A 25,659-nucleotide genomic window follows, 5' to 3' on the forward strand; every position below is an offset into this window, starting at 1 on the left:
TTCTTTTGTTTTTCCTTCTTCTTTGGTTCCTTCCATTTGTAGTCTCTTTGCTCCTCCCTAATTATCTAGCATTGTTCCCTTTTCTTCCTCTTGTTGCAGCATTGTGCAGCATCTAGCTTCAATCTCATTACACACGATTCCTTTCTTTTCTGCCTTTCTTGTCTTAGCTCATGTTTATATTTTTTAATCTTCTTGATCTAAATATTTTCCCCTGCCCCTTTCCCCTTTTGTTGGATTTTCAGGTTTGAATAAATATTTATTAACTTTTGACTTTGTGTTCAAACATTGGTCAGGCATCATGAGAAGACTTGGCAGTCACTCGTGTGAACGAGATAATCCATAATAATACCCCCTTTCCACCCGCACGCTTGTCTTATTTTTATTTCCTTCTTACACTTTTCTATCCCTTTTCCCCTCTCTTTCCTTGTGTATGTTTCCTCTATTCTTCTGGAATCACCTCCGTTGCTCTTCTTTTTGCCTCTCTGTGTCTATTTTTTCTGTGACCCTTTCTTATTTTCCTTTCTACCTTCTCCCATTATCTTACCTCCTGTTTCTTCTTGCATGCCCATCCCCCACCTTCTCTCTCTCTCTCTCTCTCTCTCACTGGTTTGCTTTTCCCCATCTCTCTTTTTCTTCTCTTTGCCCCTAATTGACTCTCCATTTTCCTTCCTGCCCTTGTTTTCCTCTCTCATCCTCTTCTCTCTTTCACTTAGGACCCCAGAAGGGCCCTCTGCTTGCTCAGAGGCAAGCAGGTAGGAATATGCATTTCCTGAAGCGGCGACTAGAAGGGCACGCAGATCTCATTACCGCAGTTGTATTTCATGGCGCCTTGGTCATCTCGGCCAGGTAAGAGAAGAGCTTTGTGTAAGGAGTACAGTGACACGAGTAAAATCTCGCAAGATTCCATTTATAATGGGGTTTACATCTGTGAAAAGGAAATGTAATTGCAGATTTCCTCTCCAAAATGCCGACAACTTTAACAAAAAATAAAGACAATTTACAGGATGAATTGAAAATAGCTTTAGTGTGTGATAGTGATATTGAAAAATATCAAAAGTGTGGCGGGAAAAGTGTAATACGGATGCTAGTTTACAAAGAGTATTGACTTATGTGAAAGTTGGTTGGCCAAACAAAAGTAATTTACATGAAGTGAGATTATATTCTGAAGTCTCTAATGAATGATTGACGCGAGACAAAAGGGTACCTCCTGGTTCTTTAAGAAAGAAAAATATTTTCATGTGCCATGAAAAGCATTCGGAAATTATCAAGATTAAGAATGCAGTCAAGTATGTTTTCTGGTGGCTTGGAATATATATATATATTAAAAAAAACGGTAAGAGAGCACAAAGTCTTGTTGTGGCTAAAATCATAAAAACATTAAGACTGCCTATGTGTGATTATGAGTGTTCCGATGCACCTTGGGAAAGCATAGCTTTGAATATCGTGGGACCGATTGGTAAATTTCACACGTATATCATTGTGGTGATGGATGTTTTATGGAGATGTCCATATGTCAAAGTAGTTGACCAAACAGGCACAGATAGCATTTAATTTTCTCTGGGAAAATATTGCAATGTGAAGGTATACCTTCATATATTAACACTGACAATGGCGTTCAATTTACAACTCATTAAGCAAAGAAATATATAAAAGACAGAGGAATTATTCACAGACCCACAAAACTTTACAATTCTACTGGTGGAACAATTTAACAAAGTTTTTAAAGGAGCTAACCAACTTGCGTGTAATTCAATTTTAAGTTGGGAACTGCAAGTATTAAAACTGTGTGGTCATACAGAAGTTGGAAAGTAGCTGCCTCAGTTTGAGATTATGAGAGAAAGGAAGCCAAGATCAAAATATACCCTGGTTAACTTTTCAGTTCTAAGGCTAGAGGTCTGAAAGCAAAGTCAACCAAAAATTGCGAAGTATACATGGAAAGTGCGTGGACTATTATGACAAGAAACATGGCGTTACAATTGCTCAAATTGATGGCTAATGGATAAAAATTAAAAAAACCTGGCAAGGCTCCCAAAGGAGTGAATCTTTTTATTTAATCTAGACAGGTCATACACCTTTTAAGAATTCTGTGAGGGTGGACGATGGGAAATGCTGACATTAGAGCAGGGTGGCACCTTGTTCTATACCTGTCACTAAGAAACATTTTATAACTCATTTTGTTGATGAGGATTGGGAGAAATGTGCACAGTTAAACTCGGTTCTGGAGTTGAACCTTCGTGTTGAACAACAAAGTTTGTGTAGTAGTTCAGAGAAGTGTTTGCCTGGGGAATTCTCTAATGTAGTTGAAGGAAGTGGAGTCTCCAGGAGAGGTAGAGCTTGGGAGTGAACATGTAGGAACCAGTTGTATAGGTATTCTACTGCTCCTGCTCAACAAGATACCTCTGTTAATGGAAATCAAGTTTCTGAATACCCTAGGTACCCACAGCTTGTGAATAATCAATTGTTATTAGTTAAAGAGCTTTATTCATCTTTATGCATCTTTATGCTTATGCTTCTGATATGGACATTTTTCTTACCTTTGGGTTTTAAGTTGTCCTTCCTTTTTATTATTACATTATACCATACAATATAGTTCGGCAATGATAGAAATGTTATTCGTGTTATGTATGAGAGGAGGGGTGCAGTGGTATTAGCTGACATGTCAAGGTTACGTCATCGTCATCTTTCTCCGATGTAGAATGTGAGAGTGAGATGACGGGAGTCCAAAAGACAATCCAGTCACAAACTAAAACTACTCTACGGTATCCGACTAATTTGGTGGGTTTACTACCATAATTGGGGCTTCCGAAATCAGGTTTCCATAAACGAAGTCTTCATGGTCAGAAATCAGGGCACACGGAGTCAATCCTCACGGCTACACTTATACCATCAAGAGAAACTGTTTGACAAGGATGATCACACGTATACTGTTAAAACCAACGACAGCACCAAGCTTGTAACGCCATATGAAGACAGGCCTAAGCAGGGAAAGGTTTCCACTGAACGAATAAAACCAATAAATATAGAGTAAAAAATAGCAGTCAAGTAACTATATTGTAACAAACACACCGGTCTCTGACTAGATATCTGATATTGATCGGAAACAGAAAAGGTTAGTGTAAACATAAGAGATAGGGCAAAGTAGTAGTATACAGCAGTAGTTCTTAACCTGTGGTTTGGGGACCTCTTGGGGTCTGCAAAGCCTACTCAGGGTTCTGCGACTGCTTGGAAAATAGAATATTATTAACGGTTTAAAACAAGCATTTCCAATGCAATAGGTCTCGCTTTTAGGGCCTTTTAAGTATTTAGCCATGCAATAAGGTGACTACCTGCCTTTCTTTTCTATTTATTTCATTTTGTAGCATTTGCGGCATGCCACGCTTTAACTTGACATGTTTCATGCTAATGTGCATACTACGAAAGTGAATTAATAAAATGAAAGGCGGGAGGCCACCATGTTTAAAGCTAGGCGGGAGCGAATGTTTGAGGGCTGCTGGAAACATCATTTGCATTGTCATATTTTATATATGAACATGAAATAAACTGAGGGAAACTCAGATCAATAATGGCAAAATTATAATGTAATTCCCTTAATAATATAAGAACGTTGAATAAATCTGAATTTTCCAGCCACACTTGTCCCATGGAGAAGAAGTGCAGACAAAGATACTCATACTTAAAAGCAGAGAAATAAATTACTCTGATTGCTTGTACAATAAATAGCCGGAAGACATACAGTACCCCAGTGGATTGGAAACGTTTGCTTCCTGGTGTGTTTTACCGCGAGGAACCGAGTTCGAGTCTCTGCATCGCTTCTCATCGTCCCCACAAATCGCAAGCTTTTTTTTTGCTTTGCATATTTTACTCCAAATGAACTTAATAATAATGTAAGGACGAAATGGCGCTGTGCTAATAAAGAGAAACATGCGTCAAGACCTTTGAACAGCTGTTCAAAATTACAAGCAAACTTGGACGGCGTGAATGATTATAATACTACTACTGTTGTGTGACCAACGGAGGAAGTAGGGATGTAATAAAAAGAACATGAAAGTGTGAGTCCAAGAAGCAGAGAGTGCCTGTTGATGAAAGAAAGAGGCATCATGTGCAACTATAACTACGCAGCCTTGGAAATTCGGACTCCATCCCCTCCCTTGTTCTTAGCACCGGCCGCAGGCTTTTTAGCCAATCTTTGAGTTCCGGCATTAGTGTTTAACAAATTGCTTGTATCCCTAAGGAAGCAGTCAAAAAGTTAAAAATGAAAGGTTTATTAAAGTAAATAAAAATAAAAAATCACTCAGTGTTGCTGTTTAGAAGGTGAGGGAGGAGCCTAACCGCCATAATTAAAGTGTAGTGGGGATCATGCACTCTGAATATGTTTTACCTTTGTTAAATTGCATACGCTTTCTTTTGTCCGGATTGGATCATAAAATAGTCCTCTTTCATTTGATGCTTTCAGTGCATTGACCGCGGAGACAAAAAAACAAAAAAAAAACTAATGTATTGAAGAGAGAATGTGGCATAACAAATAGAGCTGCAGACTTTGTCCCCGAAGAACTGATTTTCAATCTTTGCATCATCTTTCCTCGTAACTACAAAACTCAAGTTTTTAGTTTTTGCACGGCGTATTTTAAATTAACCTAAAAATAACGTGAGGATGAAGAGGTCACAGTGATAATGAAGAGGAACGTGTGTGAAGACCTCAAACAGCTATTCAAAATGCGGTGTGAATGACTGAAATACTACTCCCTTTGTGTGCGATAGCCAACCAGGAGGATCAGGGAGGAGGGCCCATTATGCACTGCGCTGGGCCACAAGCGTGAACACGTTGGGATGGACAACCACATAAAACAATGACTGAAATCGCCTGGAATCGCCAGGGAGGGAACCAAGTGCCCCAAGGAGGGACAAATCACCAATAAACAAGCACGACAAACCTTTTATCAAGCCATCAAAAACAAGAGCAGAGGAGTGATGCGTTCGTGCACATACTCGTGCTTGTGGCACGCGCTCCCGCAAGGTGTATGCCGCCACAAGCACGAGTATGTGCTTCGAAAAAGAGCTGAACGACGGCTAAAGGTCTCCTATGCAGGGCATGCGCGCTGGGTAGGCGAGACCTGAAAATGTATATAGATTAAGAAGCAACATTTAAAGTTGAAAATATCTAATAGAGAAATCTAGCCGCAGATTCCTAACCATTGAATTTCCCAGGCGTCAGACTGGATCCAGAAAATGTTTAAGCAAAACCCCTGCGTGCGGTATGTGGCATCTGTCGGCTCCTCATAGCATTGTCTAGGCCGAAAGTGATGTCTGCGTTACCTATTTAGGCTCCACCTTGGCGAGCTGATGTAATTTCTTTTCTGTCTTTGCCAGTCCACCACTGATCCGTGATGAGAGCTTACCTCTGTCACTTTTCAAGAGGATTTTTCAGCTTTTTGTCAACCCCTTTTTCTGGTCTGTAGGAAATCATGTCCTCAAGGAAGACTTCAGAGTTCAAACCATGCAATGCCTGTGCCCGTGCCATGTGTGTGACAAACCCACATTTGGTTTGCTTGTGGTGTCCAGAGCGTGATCACAACTCCAGGTCGTGCTCCGACTACCAAGCTGTGACTCCTTGGAGGTCGTGGTCCCAGTGGAGAGGAAGGTATCGGAACCGTTCTAGGAGTCCCTAGTCATCTACGTCCCACCCACGATCCTCGAGACACTCAGGTAAGAGGCACAAGAAGTCAAAGCATGCTTCAACTTCTCCTTGTCTATCGGCCGATGTGACGGTGGCGCATCGGCAATCAAGGCCTCGTTCTCTGGAACCTGCACCTGGGTTGGCTCTGCACCTCCCCGCTCTTCCAGGAGCCGGTGCGTCTTCCGCTCAAAGTATCGAATTTTATGAGGTCATACGCCTCATTTTTGAGCAGCCTGATCCCTCTAGCTTACCTTCGGGGCCTGCGGTGTCTGAGGGGGCCTCATCATGTTCCACGTCGTTGGCTCCGGGGCCAATGCCCCATACCTGACCCCCCACCCCCACCGCCCGGATCCGACCATGGATCTGGACTGGCGCTGGTTGTACCATCGCAACCTTCCCTGATGCTGGTCCAGATGCAGATGCTCCTGGCGCCAGCCCTATTCTGATCTCCGACGACAAGGAGCCGGTACCACGTCGACTGACGCCTATTCTGGTGCTGACAGGGCCCATTTACCCTATATTGTTTCCTGAGCCTTAATTGGACAGGCCAGGATTGGGAGAAGAATGGAAGGGTCACTGGACCCTTTGGAATACCAGCAGGAATGCCAAGACATGGACTGGTATGAGGAATTGGGTGAGACCAATGGACTGGATACCTCCCCAGATACTGGCATTCTTTCTCCTCCTACCGTGGCAACAGAGGAGGGTGCATCTTACGCAATAGTGGTGTGCAGGGCGGCTGAAGTCCTTGACCTTCAGCTACCCTCAGTGGTGGTTAAGACTAACATCTTAACGGAGGTGTTACAGCCGGGAGCTTCCACTTCGGAACCCTTGCTCCCATTTAACAAAGCCCTCTTGGACGTCCTTCTGGTTACCTGGTCCATGTCCAGCACAGGGGCTCCTGTGAAGAGGACGAACGCCTGCCGCCACTGCCCTACCCCGAGTGACCCAAACTTCCTCACTAACCACTATACCTCCGAGAGCTTGGTGGCCCGAGTTTCTACTACCCATGGTGCGTTCCCTGATGCTTCCCTGGTCAGGGAATCCAAGAAGCTGGACAGTTGGGGCAAGGTAAGAAAAACATTTCTTCCACCAGCCTTGCATTGCAGTCGGTGAACACTGCATGCTTATTGGGCCATTATTTCCGCTCTTTATGGAAACGGTTGTGCAAGTGCTGCCACAGGTCCAGGAGGATGGGTGGGCCATCCTCTCCCATGCAGCATCGGACTAGAGGGATGCAGCAAAGTTCTCCAGTCGTTGTGGTTTGGACATGACCAAGTCGCTGGGCACAGCGATTTCCACAATGGTGTCCATGCCTGTCTGAGAACATCTGGCTTTTGAGGGGATTTCCAGACCTTACTCATGGACATGCCCTCTGATTGCACCCGTCTCTTCAAAGATGAGGCAGACACAGTACTGGAGTGTTTTAAGGAATCCCAAGTTACGATCCAGTCCTTGGGCCTCTCAGTTGCCTCTCATTCCAAGTCTTTCACTCCTTTCATGGATACGGAAGGGACTTTCAACCACTCCAACCTTATCCCAGCCACCGAGCCTTGCAAGTTCCACAACCCCACCGCGGACGAGTGCGTAATTCGTTCTGACCACGAGGTTCGGGTAGCCAAAGGTCCAGTCAAGCCAACCCCCCCTCTTCTCGCAGCCTCAGTTCCCAAACTCTCCTAGTCTTGCCCTTCCAGATTATAGTCGTCCAGTTGTAGCAGGATCATCCATCACGTCCACCATTGGCAAAATATCACATCGGACAGGTGGGTCCTCCAGATAGTCTGAAGGCGCAACTCCCTCCACTTCGAGACCACACCTCCTTCCATGCCCCCACCATACGACCGGCTGCCAGAGGATCATTTAAGTTTACTCCAGGAGGAAGTGATGACTCTCTTGGCCAAAGGAGTCAAGGAGAGGGTTCCGGCGTCAGAAGTAGGTTGTGATTGCTATTCCGGCTAGTTTCTGGTCCCGAAAAAGGACAAATGCCTTTGTCCCATCCTAGACTTTCGAGCCCTCAACTACTTCATCAACAAGCATTTGCAATGCAATAGGTCTCGCATTTGCAAGAGGTTAATCTATTGGCATTGAAAATGACAATGCCTTTTATTTATATGTTTTGCTAATTAACACATAAATAAAAGGCATTGTCATTTACAATGCCAATAGCTCAAACTCTTGTAAATGCAAGACCTATTCAAAGAAGCGCCCGCCATTGTCCCGGCTGCTCGGAAAGTGAAAGCACGCAAGGCGTGCTGACTGTTGAAGGAAAACATGTCGTGCCTGCAGTAGGAGAAACTCAATAAAGAAAATAGTGCTTACAGACTAAAAAAGACATAGCGTATAACAACTGATGTAAATGGGTCAGTCCTCATGGGATGTTACAAATGAAGACAAGTGGTACTATTGAGGGACTAACAATCCTATTAATGAATCAGAACCCAGCATTTACGAAGGACAATGACAAGCCAATGACATATTTAAGCAGAGAGTGGGCTGGGCTTCTATTCCTTACTCCAATACAGCATGCCGCAAAGATGTGCATATGCTGCCAGGCTGCATCTAAAAAGCAGAAATTCAGGATGCTCATATTAGCTCAGATCCTGTCTGCCCTGGACCGGGGAGACTGGATGTTACCGTTGGACTTGCAGGAATCTTACTTTCATATCCCCATTCTTCCAGCCCATTGATCTACTTGCGGTTTACAGTAGGGCTAGAGCACTTTCAGTTCACCGTGTTCCCCTTTGGTCTTACCTGTGCGCCCGGGTGTTCACTAATGTGATGGCGGTGGTCGCAGCTCATCTGCGCAGATCAGGAGTGCCAGTCTTTCCCCATCTCAACGACTGGCTGCTAAAGGTGGGCTTCCCCAGGCTGTCGTCTCCCACCTCCAGACTACTTTACACCTCCTGCATTCGCTGGGGTTCACTATCAATGTGCCAAAGTCTCTCTCAGACGCTCCCTTTCTTCATAGCTGTTCTGGAAACAGTGCATGTCCGGGCTTATCATCCTGAGCGTTGAGTCTAGCATATTCAGGCTATGACACTGATGTTTCAGCCTCTAGTCTGAATTTTGGTCTGAATTATGGTGAAACTGACTCTGAGGCTGCTGGGCATCATGGCCTCCTGCAACCTGCTAGTGACACATTCCAGAAAGCATGTGGGATCTGCAGTGGGACCTGAAGTTCCAATGGGCGCAGCATCAGGGGAACGTCTTCGACATGGTACAGATCTCGGAGGGAACTGCAAAAGACCTGCAGTGGTGGATGATGAACTACGATTGGTTCAGAGGCAGACTCTGCTCAACCAACCAGATTTCACAGTGGTGACAGATGCCTCACTTCTGGGATGGGGCGGCCATCTGGGAGAGGTGGAGATCAGAGGACTCTGGTCTCCGGCAGAATCCAGACTCCACATCAAAATGCTTGAACTCTGAGCTATCTGATTGACATTGAAATCCTTTCTACCCTCCATCAAGGGAAGGCTAGTTCAAGTGTTCACAGACAACACTATCTCCATGTGGTACTGTAACAAACAGGGGGAAGTGCAGTTGTGGACCCTTTGTCAAGAGACCCCGCATCTCTGGACATGGCTGGAACAGCAGGGCATTTCCCTGGTGGTTCAACACCTGGCCGATTCCCTGAATGCAAGGGCGGATGAACTCAACCCTCAATGCCTTCCAAATCATGACTGGCATCTCCATCCAGAAGTGACACAAGGTCTCTTTCAGCAGATCTGTTTGCCTTTTTTAGATCTGTTTGCCTCTTTCGAGAATGCGCAATATCAGCCGTTTTGTGTGTTGCCGTTTCCAAGGCGTTTCTGGCTTGGAGGCTCATTTCTTCTCGTGTGAATCTCAGGCCTCTTGTACGTCTTCCGCTCATATCACTCCTTTACAGAGTTCTCAAGAAGATCAGGAATGTTCGGGCCCAAGTCATCCTTGTTGCTTCGGATTAGGCACAGAGAGGTTGGTATCCTCCTGAAGTCTGTAATGTTATGTTGGCGGTCTTCCACCAAGACCGTATATGCCTGCCAGTGGAACAAATGTATATCATATTGTACAGAGAAGTCTATTAACCCTCTTTTTGCATCTCTTTCTGAAGTGTTGTTTTTTATTTTGACCCTTGTCCAGCAGGGCCCTGCTCTGGGCACTCTGATAGGGTATCTATTGGCCTTGTCTGCCTTCCTGAGGTCGCCAGACCAACCCTCCTTATTTAAATCACCCATTGTGTATAGATTCCTGAAGGCCTTGTATATATGTTCCCCCCTGTCCCCTTCAATATGCCTCAGCATGATCTTAATTTGGTTGTCTCCATCCTCAAGTATGCTCCTTTCAAGCCTTTGCATAACTGCCCCCTCTGGCTGCTCACCATTAAAACAGCCTTTTTAGTGGCAATTACCTCTGCCAGAAGGGTGAGTGAGCTGCAGGCTTTATTTTCTAAGCCACCCCCCCCCCCCCCCCCCTTCTTGACAATCTTGCCTGACAAGCAGGTGCTTGCCACTAGGACCTCTTTCTTCCCGAAAGTGTTAACACCATTCCACGTGGGACAACCTGTCACCTCACCTACTTTCTGCGCTCTTCCGCATCTCCCTAAAGAAGAGGAGCGACTCCACTGTCTGAGCTCAAAAAGTGAGTTGCCGTTCTACTTTGACCGCACACAAGAGTTCCTGGTGGATGGCCAACTGTTCGTGGGGTATGTTGGAGCGAAGAAGGGTGAGACGGTGCAAATGAGGACCATCTTGTGTTGGGTTGCCCACTGTTTTCAAGATTTGCTACTCTGGCACTAAAACAGCCTTCTGAAGGTTTAAGGGCTCATTCCACCAGAGCTAAGGCTGCTACCACTGCGTTGGGGCATGGAGTCCCAGGCTTAGGTATCCGCCAGGCAGCAACGGGAGCATCCCTGCACTTGTTTACTAAGCATTACTGGCTAGATGGCCAAGTGCTGGGACTGCCATTTTGTCAGTGAAGTGCTGCTGGATTTTCTAATCTAAACTTGTCCGCAGTCCCTCCTTCGGGTATGGTATTGCTTTGGTGTCTTTTAAAAGGTAAGGAATCTGTGGCTAGATGTCTCTATCAGATGTACAAGTTACTTTCCTTTGGTATCGCCTTATCTGGTAGAGACATGATCTAGCCACAAATTCCTTACCGACTTACCCATCCTTCCCGCACTGCGGACAGGTTTCTAGGGCCAGGGCTGATCCCTTTCAGGGCCCTAGTTTTCAAACATACCAATGTCAATAAAGTTCATGGCTCCGTGCTTCTGGTGTGGAAAGTAGTGAAAAAGTAATGGACGTCAGTGTGCTGAGGTGGTGCTTATGTAGGTGACGTGGACGTCACTTCTGGTGTGGACGACACCACCTGGAGCCATTCTACGACATCTACTGGTGGTCAGGGGTATTACTCGAAGACAATTCTTTCGTATACAGTCTGACACTTGGGAAATTCAAAATATGCTGCTAGATTATGTCTTTATCAGTTAAGGCATTAAGGAAAGTAAGTAACTTGTTCTTTAAAATGTTCTTTTAATGTGAAAGAATTTGAAATTGGAGGCTAAAAATGTAGGGGCCTATTAGGATGGCGACCGATGCCATAGGAGGAGGGACCGTCCGCAGGGGCAGCGGCGGTCCCTCCATGCTAATTAGGATGTGACCGCCACCCTGGCGGTCACATCCTGTATTTTTACTATTGCGGCGGGTGCTGCTTAAAGCAGCACACTCCGCAATGTTAAAAAATGCATATTTGCCTTTGCATGCACAAAAGCTGCAGGCACCGCGTGGTGCCTGCCGCTTTGTGCAAGCAAAGGCAGGGGGGGGACCATAGGTACCCCCCCATGTGCACTACCCACCCCCCTTCACCCCTTGGGGCCCGCAACAGGCCCCCGAAGAAAACACTGTATGCCTTTCCACGACGTAAATGCAGCCATGGAAAGGCATAGGAGCGACGCCATCCTAATACGGCTGGTGGTGTCTGATAGACACCGCCAGCCATGTTAGAGCTTTTCCGCCGCAGTCGGAAGCCGGCCGCGGTGGAAAAGCGGCGGACTGAAAAAAGATGCCCCAGCCACCCTAATCTGGCGGGGGGTGTTTTCTCAGTCCGCAGCGGATAATCCGCATCCTCCGGGCCGGCGGTGGCTTCCGCCGGCCCGGAGGATGCGGATTATCTGCTATCATAATCGGCCCCTAAGTCAGTGTCCTCAGATTGATTCTAGGGAGTAGTGCAAATGCGTCATATACAATATAGTATGGACAATGAGTGGCCTAAATTGAATTTAGAAAAGCTCTAATCTTACCATTAAAATTCAGATTTTTTTAAAATATTTGTTTGTGAATGAAATTAAATATTTCGCCAGTTATCTGTGTGATGAACGCTTGTTTCTGTATATTTTGTGTATTGTTTTGTGTTTCAAATCATCAAAAATGCTTACGATTCAGTAGGGGGTCCTCATATTACAATAATGATTCTGTGGGGGGTCCCCGGGTTCCAGTATTGATTAAGTGGGAGCCGAACCACTGGTTTACAGAATCAGCAAAGTGTAGTATACAGCCAAGGCCACTAGGTGGCAGTATTAGCTGGGAGAACTTCCAAAGGAAGCGCTGTAAGGGTGTCGAAATCCAGAAATCAGTACAAGAGGATTCGATGTCGAGGTGACACGAAGGTGCGTCACCTTACATAAATTCCACGACACTCCGAAATGTCTTATTCATGGAGCAGGGCAGCGCTAGACACGAAGGAAGGCTGCCATTTTGGCATCCCTTTCGGCTTCAGCAGTTTAAGGATTGAGCCATCCCTCTGCTCGGATTGCGGCGAGGAATGAAGTCATGTTCTCCCGTGCTTCCCTCGCGCACACACTGGGCCACGCGCTGTTCCAGCAGCTCCAGGCCTTTAGAACTTTGTATAAAAATTTCTGTATTCATTTTATACATGGCTTTTCAGTAGACTTTTAAAATAATGGTCATGGCAGGGTTCGGTGAGATCAATTGAAACGATAAACGAGGGCCAATGAAAAAAAAATGGAGAGCAAGATCATAGCTGCCAGGTTTCCAGTTTGGTCATGCGTGACATTCCGACGGTGTAACTCTGCTTATGCGTGACATTCTACGCCTGATGAGTGACAGTGATAATGGAGCCAGTGGCAGGTGCTGACACTCCGCCAACTCCAGGGGGTAGCTTGGTCAGTAAGATTGGGGGTTGTAAGCTTCGGATTTCGCACAATCACGCTAACATGTATTTGAATTCAAAGACATTTTAGAATTCAAAGAAATGTTATTGATTTTACTTGCAAACACAAAATACATAAAAGAACGGGCGAAGTATTGTGTGTTCATCACGTCATTCATGTAACCAATACTAGAAGACAAAAAGTGGTGGAACGAACAGTATATTACATTCGGCTAAACGCAAAGGGAGACAAGAAATTGAGTGAGCAACCAGGCAAGCAGAAGGCCTTAACCCCTTTGCTGCGGGGGTTATTCCCCCGCTGTGCTGGGTGGCAGGGGGGCGCTCCGGTGCTCATGACGAGCTGAGCACGTCACAGGTGTATTGACTCCCGTGGAACGCTCAGCACAGCAGGGGAATTCTCCCCGCACCTGAGCGTTCCACGGGCCATGACGAGCTGAGCTCGTCATGAGCACCGGAGCACCGTGGCTCATGACGAGCTCAGCTCGTCATGAGCGTCCAAGGTGTTAATGACGAGTACTTTGACGAGATAGCATGTACACTGGATGAACTTGGCAGATCCGTGTGAGGTCCATATGCTGAGTTGTACTTTCCTCAGTAATGTTTCGTTGGAGTACAAACTGAAGGAGACCGGTCGTCATGCAAAGCATATTTTCCAAGAATTTGCTGATAGACAATATTCTAGCAAGGGTCGAGTTCTGAAAAGTACAAGGCCTGCAGAATAAGGTTAGAAAGAAGTAAAGGAAAGTGTAGAGCGACGAGGTACAGAAGGAGAAGAAATTGAGAGGAGAGAGGCTAGAGCGCGGTGCCAAAGAACTAGAGGTAGTGTATTAAAGTCAAATCAAAAAAGGAGGAAGCCTTCAATTAGTGCCAGCGGGAGGTCTCAGTGGGCAGTGAGGGGCGTGAGGTGATATGGAGCATGATCATTTTGGCCTAGCAGCTCGAGGGGGTTTAAAAACCTTAGGGTTAGCGTCAAGCACCTTCCATAGTTTCCTGAGTCTGGGCTTCCAGGGGGAGGTATTTAAGACAATATTATCTGCTCCTCCTAAAAAAATTAACCATTCTTGCCATTTCTTGAATGTGAGTTTCCCAAAGCTCTTGCAATTACAAAGGACTAACATATATTAAAATGTTCAATGAGAAGCACGACACAAGGGTGTTTTTAGGAGGCAGGGAAAGAGAGAGAGTGCGGATTGTTAGGGGTACTTAAAACGCAATAGTTTTCAAATTAACTAAGTTTTAACCCCTTCGCTGCAGCGGCTATTCCGCCGCAGCGCTAAGGGAGTGGGGCGGCCGCGCGGCGGTTCCGTGCTTGTGACGGAACCCCTCCGTCACGGCTCGTGGGTGAGCTGTGCTTGTGACGGAACGGTTCCGTCACGAACCCGCCCGCCCATTAATTCGTCAGCTCAGACGCGGAATTCGCGCCGCGCAGGCGCGGCGAGCAGGCCGTGACGGAACCGTTCCGTCACAAGCACAGCTCACCCGAGGCTTATGACGGAGCGGTTCCGTCACAAGCATGCAACAGATTAAGGTAGAGACGAGAGAGAGAGTGTGTGTTTTTGTCTATGTAGTCGTGGTAAGATCCACAGTGAAATCTGACAGGCACCTCACCGGACCCGACTGAAAGCATCTGTACCCAACTATTTGTTGCAGAGTACATTTTTTAGGGGGGTGTCACACTCTAAACAGCCCCCCTGAGCTACATCCCTGGTCACCTCGCACTGCACGGTGACTCCACTTCCTCGGTACAGTCACTGGGGGGGGGGGGGGGGGGGGTCCGTTGGTTGCTGATTTTCAGAACAGGAGCTGCTAATAGCTGCTCGCGCTAGGCCACACCCCCACAGCTCTGGGCTCTCGAGTCCCCCCACCTTTCCACCTTGCTCGTTGCCTGCTGTTCCTCCTGACACTTGCACAGCACAAAGCGGCTCCAGATTAGGGCACAAGTGCGAACACGGATGTTGTTGCGAGCACGCAATGTTTGTGGCGTTCATGGCATAGGGACATTGTGAGTGCAACATAATTTGGATTAAAATAACCAGAAAGATTCCCCTGTGGCGCAACATAAATCTCTATAAGTAAGTACTAGGTACTTTTGTTCAAATGTAATTACGAGTACTTAGATAGTGTTGCTCACTGGTGGCATACTGTCATTGAATTTAAAGTTAACCGTCTTCATATATTGGAGAGCCTAGAGGCGGCAGACCCGAGAGCAGAGGACAGCCCGGGACCAGGGTTCGATTCCCGGCGCGGCAGGTTTCTGGACCAGGGTCAGCGGACTCGATAATTCTCTCGCCTCGGTGCCCACTCTGATCAGCGATCACACTCGGCAACTCTGGGCATTAGCTTGCCTCATCTTCACTAACGGCCCCACCAGACCGCCGGGGATGCCTGGTCTCACCCTGGAGATACCCATTAAGGGACCATCTCTCAGGGAAGCCAGGAAGGGTTTCGCAGCGGTCGAAGCACCTTGGGACCCTACGGGTAAGTAGTGCGCTATATAAATGCCTATACATTTACATACATACATTTACATCTGCCTCTAAAAACATTGCTCACCATGGCTGAATTGGGATTAGAAATCAGCCTGGGCATGCTAAAAAGAAGAGGCCCACATTTGCATATTGCCTGTCCTCAAAACACTGCCTCTGCAAAGACTTATAACCACCCGAAAACAAGTAAGGCCACTTCTGCTCAGGCCCCGTGCCCCCGCTCTGTATGCACACATTAACTGGCCGGCCCAGCGAGAGAAAGGGAGTGACACCTCTGCCTGTTGATAAAAGGGAGGTAATGGACGCCCATCCGCCTCCAGAAAAGCCACTCAGGGCCCTACTAGGCCGCTGGCGACATCTGAACACACCAGACACAGTCCAAATCGCCCCCCACGTTGCCAAAGAAGCAGCCCACAGTTGGAACTTCGATACCGGCCCCTCTGCCATTGCCCGAGTGCCCGCCTTACCAATACGCCCTTTGCTGCACACCATGTATAACCCTACTAATATCTGCTCTCACCTACTCTCTTATGTTTTTCGATTCTATCCTTGGATTCCTCTTCTATGCGGTCCTGGACTCTCAGCGGTCTCGCAGCTGTTTCTTATATATTTCATTGGACCGCTACAGCTGTGGATGTAGGAAATCTCATAACACCTCCATGGGATTTGTATATCATCTATTGGAAATTATTATATTTAAAGCATCTCTTGTACTTGTATCGCAGTGTCATCTGATTGTATGTTTTCGTATTTCATAAAATACTTTGAAAAAGAAAAAAAAAGACCTCCACACACCGTGACAGGTGTCATCCTCTCTTCACTCAGGCATGACGCAGGCACTGGGAGCTGCTAAATGTTGACTGTCAGAAGCTTTCTCATCCCACTGACGACTTTTTAAAGCTGGGTGACTTACAAATAGCTAACTCTGCTGAGCTGACTGGAGCTGTCAAAATGGTGCGATATTGTTGCATTGCAGGCATGTGGAAGAGATTAATAAATTCCAATCTTCTAATCTGATGTGTGGCTCTTGGAAGGGCTTTTACAATATATTAGGTGCCGTATAATTCCTTGTTGCAAATTAACACCACACTCGCATTTTATTCAAGACTCCAGAGCAAAATCTTTCTTGCACTTTCAAGGCTTCAGGTGCAAAAATATATACATTAATTCATAAATCATTTATCATTAGCAAACGTGTGCAGTATCCTGGAACTCTGGCAGGATATATATTGATGTACAAAGACAGCAGGTTTGAATTTTTACCAAGTTATCTCGAATTATTACTTTTCCTATCTGAAATGTTTTCATGGCGTTGTGATGTTTATAAACTAGGAGGAGGGGAATGGGGTTTGATGTATGTGCCTAATGGCTTATAATATGAGCTGGTTTAGTTATAAAACAGTATTTAGCATTAACAGCATGCATTGTTCAAGCTATTTGCGGTGGCGGCTATACGGGACAGGGGCAGGGGTTTCGATTTTTTTTTAAAAAGGACCTCCTTACCTGTGGGTCATTAGCCACCACCTCTCCTCCGTCCTCGCTGTACCCTGCCTCTCGGAAGCACCCAGGCTGCCAGACTCCCCCTAGCCAATCATGACGCTGCCTTATAGCAATGTTGTGATTGGTCTAAGCGCAATGGTTCGGCACTCAGACAAGGACCGTGAGTCTGTGCATGTTCTTCACCCATGTCGGTAGTTGGTGGAGGTTCGTACCCTTTAGTCTTGATATGATAGTGGAGAATGATATCCAATGATTGAGTTCAACAGTTGTTGATACTTTTTTATTTTCGTAGTTGCACATGATAGTATTGTAAAAAGAGACAGAACAGCCAGTGGAGAACATGCAAAGTGCACAAGACGGTTTGGCCGGCCCAAGACAGCCGGGCAAACCATCATGCTCACTTAAGGTGCAGCCACCACTCCTTCTCCCTTTGGGTCACAGGAGCCCAGCCCCGCCCTAGCATAGAGCTTGCAGCCAGTCTAAAAATAAAATTATATTAACATTCGGTTATAATCATTTTGGGCCAGATGTGGGTAAAAACTATTTACCTATTCTTAAATACCGAATTTTACCGATTCGGTATTTAAGAATAGGTAAATAGTATGTAGGTAATATTTCTGTAAATTTTACCGAACCTGTAAAATTGCCATTCATTCCTATGGGCCTGGAGGCCCATAGGAAAGAATGTCAATTATTGAATTGGTAAATACCGATTTGGTAAAATAGGGAAAGGGTCAAGGGTGGCAGGGTGTCACTTTGACACCCTGTTGCACCCCTGAATAGTGCTTGTGTGCACATGTGGCACACATACATGCCCTCTGCCACATGGCACTGGTGTAAATGCACAAATTTGCATTTACAGAGGTATTCGTTATTTACCACCAACTAATAGTTGGTGGTAAATAAGGAATCCTTAAAGCACAGAAGCACTCTTCAAAGTGCTTCCTACATGTCATTTACCGAATCAGTAAATGATGATTCTGTAAATACAGAATCGGTAAATACCGATTCGGTATTTACAGAATCTCCCCTACATAGCAAATGGCTCAATACCAGTCAGTAAACCTGAAACTTACCGAATTTTGGGTTTACCGACCGGTAATGGGCCACCTACATCTGGCCCTTTATCTTTTCATTTGCACTGCTCTTAGAGCAATGGGGCTACAGCTGGCTATTGTGGAGATTCGGTGCTCAGGGCCTTACTGTTGACACTGGTGTTCTGGAAGTCTGTGTGTGTGTCAACATTTCAAGATGGAGCGGAATCGCAAGCTCTCGACAAATGGTCAAGCGGATTGATTAAAGTGAGCCTTTCTATTTTTGAAAGCATATGCATGTTTGTTTTTATTTTTGACTATTATTGCTCCCTTCCGATGTCTTGGTTTTTCCTGGTTATTTCCAGTCTGATCCTGCGGAAGCTGTTGTGCTGCTCGCTGCTGGCGGTGTTGAGCACACCTAGGCAGGAGGCAGAGGCTCTCTGTTGCTTAGTGCACAACAGCTGTTAGTCTGTCGACTGCAGCTGAGGGGGTGAATCTGACACTGCGTTGTCACAGGGTCAGGTGCCTTGCTGGGAAACCACACAAAGCAAGGCGCTGCTTCCGCTATACGTCCGGGCACTGCTGGGCCCGACTTGTATAAGGTTTATGAACATGAGCACGCTGCGCTGACAGGACCACGATGCATGCTCAGATCCGTGCTCGGCTTAATTGTGATAATGATTCCCTGTGCAGGGCGCCTAGCAGACTTCTTATTTGATGATGTGAGATGACACACTGAATAAAAGGAAACGCGATTGAGGCAAGAGAGGCCATTTTGACAGAGCGCACTCACTGCCAGCACAGCTCGCTACAGCTCGCAGCACAGCTAGCACCAGCTCCTTCTAGAGCACCAGGGCGCCTCAAGGATGGTCCCAGGGCACTATAATATGTATGACTAGCGCCTTTTAGTGCAGGGTGCGGACACCAGCTCTACAATGCGTTGGTTTAACCCCTGATGTGTGGTACTTTGCAGGGCTGCAAGATCCACGGTGAGAATAGCCTGAGCCCAAAAACTAAGATTGAAAGTGTAAGGGTAAAGATGTTCCTTGATGAAATACACCCGAGAAGATAAAGTGCAAGCACCAGACAGTACCTTTAAAGCAATGTTGAAGTTGGAGCTTCAAATGACACGAGGGGATCACCGGTCATCGCCAACATATGTAGTATTGTATCTTCCAGGGAAATAAGTCTTCAGTTGATAGATTGCAATCTTGGGTTTATACTGACATAAAAGATCCAGCCATCGTCCAGCAGGTTACAGTAATCCCCAGAGTATGGAACCTTCACCCCCTCCCACAGCAATGCTTCCCCAAAACCCCGACAAACATTCCCTGGCCTCCACAGAAAAAGACTAGAAATCCAACCCTGGATACCACACCTGGGTTGCAGATCACTTAATCCTAGACTCTTGGAAGAATCCCGGCTGCTTAGACCTAAGGAGAAAAGAAGAAGTGACCTTTCCAGCAAGAAGAGACGTTGTCCTGATATTGTCAAGGTCTGCACAAGGACCTGCAGAAAGTCTGCTTTGAGGACATCTCGAGGGACCAAGATCATCCAAGAACCACGATGTCCCGGCAAGTCAGCTGGCCAGAGAAGCAGAGAAAAAGCACCACTCAGGTTGAGGAGCTATAAATACACATTTTCTGGTTTGTTTAGCTTGTTGAGGTTTTACTGATTCTACAACCTTTTGGGCCACCTCCATAGCCGTTATTGTGGCGATGTCATAGTTAATAGTTGCAGTTGACCCCTAATCGTAAAGTCCAGACCACATTGAGAAATAGTGAAGCCTTGGGCTCCACCAGTTCTGTTAGTGGCCAGGGCACTAAAATCATTGGACCCTGGTCGGCAGTAGCAAAGTTAGGGGCTCTTAAGGATAGGCGGTCCAATTGATGTCATGGTAGTTGTTTATCAGCTACTACATTTGCCACTTTTTAAAAGCTGGAAAACATTTGGGGGCCCTAATATGTATTACAATACTTAAACTGTGTCCTTCCCAGACACTGGTTCCTTGGCCCTTGGTCACCATTGATCTGGACACCCTGACGCTGAATCCTTGCACTGCATCATTGACGACATGGCCTGAGGTCCTTGTTGTTTAGGTGTTTTCGATTTTTGGGTCCAGAGACTTTATGACTGGGAACTTAGCAGTTAAGTCTCCAACCCACTGAATTCTCGAATCTGGTATCAAGAAGTAGTGTCTAGTAACCTAGTATCATTTCTACCTGGGACTTTTTAGAAATTACCTGGAGCATTAAAGAGCTATTTCTAAACACTATTGAAAAAGACCTGACAAATCATGAAATTCCCTATGCCCATCAACTTACATTCCCATATGATTCTATTGATGACATAGCATACGTTATACAAATTCGACTGCAAAACGAGGACGCCTGTGGGTCGTACCTTCACCCCAGAAGCTATAAACATATTTTATTTTATTCTATTTGTGCCTCATTGTAGGAAGGGGGAGTCTCTAGTTGGCGCAGTGCAGCACTGGCGACAAGCAGGGACTCTCTCTTCCTGGTCAGGGCTGAGGGTTACCTTCAAGAACAACCCCTGCTTACCCTCTAGGTAGTGTGGCGCAAGCAGTCTAGGCTAAACTCTGGAGTACATTGGGTTAAACATTTGCAGCATCACACACAATAAACCAACAACCCACCACACAATGACACAAGACTGGATTCTTTGTAAAAATATATCTCTTTATATAAACTTTACGCAGGTTGGTGAATACAGTCTCAAGTAGGCAAAATTCAGTTCCAGTTATTTTCTCGAAAATGGGCCACAGTTCTTGTTCAGCGTTAAAAGAATTGTTCTTGTGCTTTTTAAAAAGGGTTGCGGACTCTTCCCTAGTCCTGGTACGTTCCTCCAGCAAGAATTTCAATCAGCCAGGGCCTCTCTGCGCCAACGATCGGACCCGGTCTGCCCAATCTCACGCCTCTAGCGGGATCGGCGGCCGGGGAGTCACTGTCAGCCTGACGAGCGCGCTGCACGGCTGTCAGGGGAGAGAGCGGGGGCCCGGGGAGTGCTCACTGCGCGGCTCCGGGGGCTCGGCTGAGGCAGATGGCGGTGCGAGCGAGGCGGGACAGGGGCTCGCACCGCGGGACGGGAAACAGTACCTTTGTCTTTCTGAAGGGGTCGGGTGTAGGCCGGCTCGGCGGTCCACGTCGCGGTGTCTTCCTCCCGGGGTTGGAGCGAGCGGCGGCTCGGCTCTGGCTCGGAGGTTGGCGTTGCGGCGCGGGTCGGGCAGACGGCGACACACCTCAGGTCCTGGAAAAGGGGGGCAGAGCCCCGGGTAGCAGCGTGAGGCGCACACAAGCCTCTCAGGTCACAGCAGATACTTGGCCAAGTCCGTTCTTGCGATGCTTCGCAGTTAGGCAGGCGGTAGGGACGGTGATTAGGCCAGCGAGGCTGGGCCTTACGGTGTCACCTGGTGCCGGCCAGTTAGCAGATGCGGTGCTCGGCGGGACGGGGTGCCAAGGGCCTCTTAGGAGGGGCGCAGGGATTCTTTCACGGCGCGCTCCTCTTTCCTTCAGCAGCTGTGTCGATCGGATTGATGGCTCACAGCAGCTCCTTCTTCCAGGGGGACAGGGTAGCGCCCACTGTTCCTGGGGCGCTGGTCAGGGGGCAAGTTCGGCAGCAAGCCCTTGGAGATCTTGGTAAAAGTTTGGCACAAGGTGGATAAAAGCAAAGTCTTTCAGTCTTTCTTCTCCTGCTCTCCTTCAGCAGCAAGGCACCCACCACAGGCCAGTCTCTTGGGGTCAGAGTCAGTACTTCTCCTTGCAGCTTCCAGGGTCCTTCTCTTCAGGCAGAGCTTCTTCTTTGCGCAAACTGGATCTGATTTACAAGGAGCAGGGCTCCTACTTTTATACCCAGTTTCTTTTGTTCTTACAGGCCAGGGGGGCCTCTGCATAACTGTTCTCAGTCCCTGAGCACTTGTGATGGGTACTTCTGCTTCTGCATTCAGTGTGAGGGCAGGCACATCAGCCGCTCCCCAGGGGGGCGGAGCCGGCATTGTGAAGACAGGGGCAGCTTGAGCACTTTGTTGACAAGCTTCGGTCCTTCCTGGTCCAGGTGCAGGCTGAGTCATCAGTCGCTCCCCAGGGGGGCGGAGCCAGCATTGTGGAGGCAGAGCACAGCCTGATGCATCATTCAGGGAAACTCCCACCTCCCACTAAGGTGTCATCCTGCTATTCACCCACTGTCCACACCCAGCCCTGTCACTCACACAACTCAGACAGTCAGATACACACAAGAGCAGAGGCGGGCTGAAATGGTTAGGCAAGCAAATGCTAACTTTCTAAAAGTAGCATTTGCAAACCCAGGATATTAAAATAAACTTTACTAAAAGAAATATTTTATTATTCTGAGTTCAGGCATACTAAACATGACTCTCTACCATGTTCCCTGAGCCTGCTGGGATTATAGAGTGTAATAAATTCCAGCAGCCCATTCTGGCCTAAAGGGAGCAGGTAGCCTTACAATAGTGAAAAACGAATTTGGTTGTAATTCACTACTAGGACATGCCACACACATCAGGGCTTGTCCTACCTTACACTTACAATGCACCCTGCCCTAGGGCCTACCATAGGGGTGACTAATATGAAGTTAAGGGAAGGGTTAGGGGCTGGCAAGTGGGTGCACTTGCCCAGCCAGCATGACAGTACCAGACTGCACACAGGTTCTGCAATGGCAGACCCTAGACACATCTTAAGGCTGCTTCTGTGGGTGGCGCAACCAGCGCTGCAGGCCCACTAGCAGTATTGGCACTTACCAGCCCTGGCACTCCTGGTGCACTTTACTAGGGACTAACAGTAAGTCCAATGAACCAATCATGGACATCAATCACATGTACAATTTTCAGTAGGAAGCACTTGCACTGCGGCATGGGTTGGCCGTGGCGCAGTGCCCTGAGTAGCGGACACCAGCAAAACATCTGAGGCACAACAGCAAAAAGTGGAAGGGAAACTCACGCCAAGGTGCCAGGTCTAACACGTGTCCCCTCCAGCTGAAATGTGGGGGGAACTACCCTTCCCCAGGGAGTTCCACCTCACTAAGGCGGAAAAATCTGGACAGACCATCAGCATTGGCGTGATCTGTGCCAGGGCGGTGTTCCACCGTAAAGTCCATACTCTGTAGAGAAATGGACCACCTCAACAGTTTCGGGTTCTCACCCCTCATTTGCATCAACCATCTGAGGGGCCTGTGGTCGGTCTGAACTCGGAAGTGAGACCCAAACAAGTAGGGTCTTAGCTTCTTCAGTGCCCAGACCACAGCAAATGCTTCTCGCTCCATTGCACTCCACCTACTTTCCCGTGGAAGTAACCTCCTACTGATGAAGGCTACGGGTTGGTCAAAGCCCTCCTCAGTCATCTGTGAGAGAACAGCCCCTACACCATGCTCTGAAGCGTCTGTTTGCACTATGAATTCCTTGGAAAAATCAGGAGCCAGGAGCACGGGCGCCGTGCACATGGCAGTCTTCAGGGTGTCAAAAGCCTTCTGACAGGTGTCAGTCCAAATCACATTCCTGGGCTGCTTCTTCGAAGTCAGCTCTGTCAATGGGGTCACAATTGTGCCATAGCCCTTGACAAACCTCCTGTAATACCCAGTGAGCCCCAGGAAGGCTCTCACTGCAGTCTGGGTCTTGGGGGGTTCCCAAGCCAGGATGGTCTCAATTTTGGGTTGCAAGGGTGCCACCTTGCCACTCCCCACTTGGTGTCCCAAGTACACCACTGAACCCTGCCCAATCTGGCACTTGCTTGCCTTGATTGTGAGGCCTGCTCTGCGCAGGGCCATCAACACTTCCCAGAGGTGTCGCAGGTGTTCTGGCCAGGTGCCACTGAACACCGCAATGTCATCCAGGTAGGCGGCACTGAACTCATCCAGCCCATCCAACACCTGGTTGACCAATCTCTGAAAGGTGGCAGGGGCATTCTTCATCCCAAATGGCATAACCCGGAACTGGAAATGCCCATCTGGTGTAGAGAATGCTGACCTCTCCTTTGCCCCATCGGTCAAGGCGATCTGCCAGTACCCAGACGTTAAATCAAACGTGCTGAGGAACCGGGCAGCCCCTAGCCGATCAATGAGCTCATCAGCTCTGGGGATGGGGTGCGCGTCAGTCTTGGTGACTGAATTGAGTCCTCTGTAGTCCACACAGAACCGGAGTTCAGGTGTGGCTCCCGGCGCAGCAGCCTTTGGGACCAAGACCACGGGGCTGGACCAAGGACTGCTGGAAGACTCAACCACCCCAAGGGCAAGCATCTTGGAGACCTCCTCCTTGATGCAGGCCCTGACCCTGTCAGTCACTCTGTAAGCCTTATGCTTCACAGGTAAGCTGTCTCCTGTGTCCACATCATGGACGCACCAATCTGTGACACCAGGAACCAGGGAGAACAGATCTGGAAACTGCCCCAGCAATTGGCGGCAGTCTTCCTGTTGCTCAGGGGTCAGGGTGGGCGAGAGGTTAACTCCATCCACTGACCCATCTTTCTCAGAGGCCACTAAGAGGTCAGGAAGGGGCTCAGACTCCTCCTCCATTCCATCATCAGTTGCCAACAACATGCCCACTTCGGACCTTCTTAAGTGGGGCTTGAGGCGGTTGACATGTAGGACCCTTAAAGGGTTCCTGGGCGTCTTCATGTCCACCAAGTATGTCACTGGGCTCTTGCGCTCCATGACCTCAAATGGTCCTGTCCACTTATCCTGAAGTGCACAGGGTTCCACTGGGGCCAAGACATACACCTCTTGTCCAGGCTGAAGCTCGACCAGAGTGGCATTCTGGTCGTACCACCGCTTCATCTCCTCCTGGCTGGCTTCAAGATTTGCCTCGGCAAGTTGTCTGAAGCGCCTGGTTTGGTTTCTGAAGGCCAGCATGTAGCTATATACATTCTGGGGAGGTTTCCTGGGAGATTGCTCCCAGCCTTCCTTTACCAAACTCAGTGGTCCTCTCACGGGGTGACCATACAGCAGTTCAAAGGGGCTGAACCCTAGGGACTTCTGGGGTACCTCGCGATATGCAAAGAGCAGGCATGGTAAGAGGACGTCCCACTTACGCCTCATTGGACCTTCCAGGCCCATGATCATGCCTTTCAGGGTTCGGTTGAATCTCTCAACCAACCCGTTACCTTGGGGATGGTAAGGTGTGGTGAACTTGTAGGTTACACCACACTCTTGCCAAAGGGACTTCATATACTTGGATATGAAGTTGGTCCCCCTGTCGCTCACCACCTCTAGAGGGAATCCTACTCGTGAGAAAATTCCCATCAGTGCACGCCCCACCACGGGAGCCGTCACTGTCCTCAGAGGGATGGCTTCAGGGTACCGGGTGGCATGATCCACCAAGACCAGGATGAACCTGTTGCCCATGGCTGTCTTGGGGTCCAGAGGCCCAACAATGTCAATACCCACTCGTTGGAATGGCGTACTGACCACAGGGAAGGGTTGGAGGGGAGCCTTGTTCTTCCCTCCGCTCTTCCCACTTGCCTGGCAAGTTGGACAGGTCCTACAATGAGCATCTGAGCTCTTGTGCATTTGGGGCCAGTAAAAGTGGGTGACAAGCCTGTCATAGGTCTTGTCCATCCCCAAATGTCCTGCTAAAGGCACATCGTGAGCCAGTCCCAGTAGGAAGGCTCTGAACTTCTGGGGTACCACCAGCACACGGGCTGACCCAGGTTCAGCAGCCTTAGGCTCTGAATACAGGAGGTCGTTCTCCCAGTACACATAATGTGTTTTGGCCTGAACACCATTGGCCTGGTCTGCAGCCTGCTGCCGCATACCCACGAGAGAAGGGCAT

General features: G+C 47.8%; 1 protein-coding gene across 1 annotated transcript in view; it reads left to right on the forward strand.

Annotated features, from left to right (window-relative positions):
• Window positions 1-25,659, forward strand: part of LOC147706411 (uncharacterized) — a 147,789-nt gene that overhangs the window by 57,995 nt on the left and 64,135 nt on the right. Inside the window, exon 6 of the mRNA XM_086932911.1 lies at window positions 714-846. Coding sequence (XP_086789037.1) covers window positions 714-846 — 133 coding nt within the window. The remainder of the gene's footprint in view (window positions 1-713; window positions 847-25,659) is intronic.

The sequence above is a fragment of the Lissotriton vulgaris genome, chromosome 7 (genome assembly GCF_964263255.1).
Source record: "Lissotriton vulgaris chromosome 7, aLisVul1.2, whole genome shotgun sequence".
NCBI classification, from domain to species: Eukaryota; Metazoa; Chordata; class Amphibia; order Caudata; family Salamandridae; genus Lissotriton; species Lissotriton vulgaris.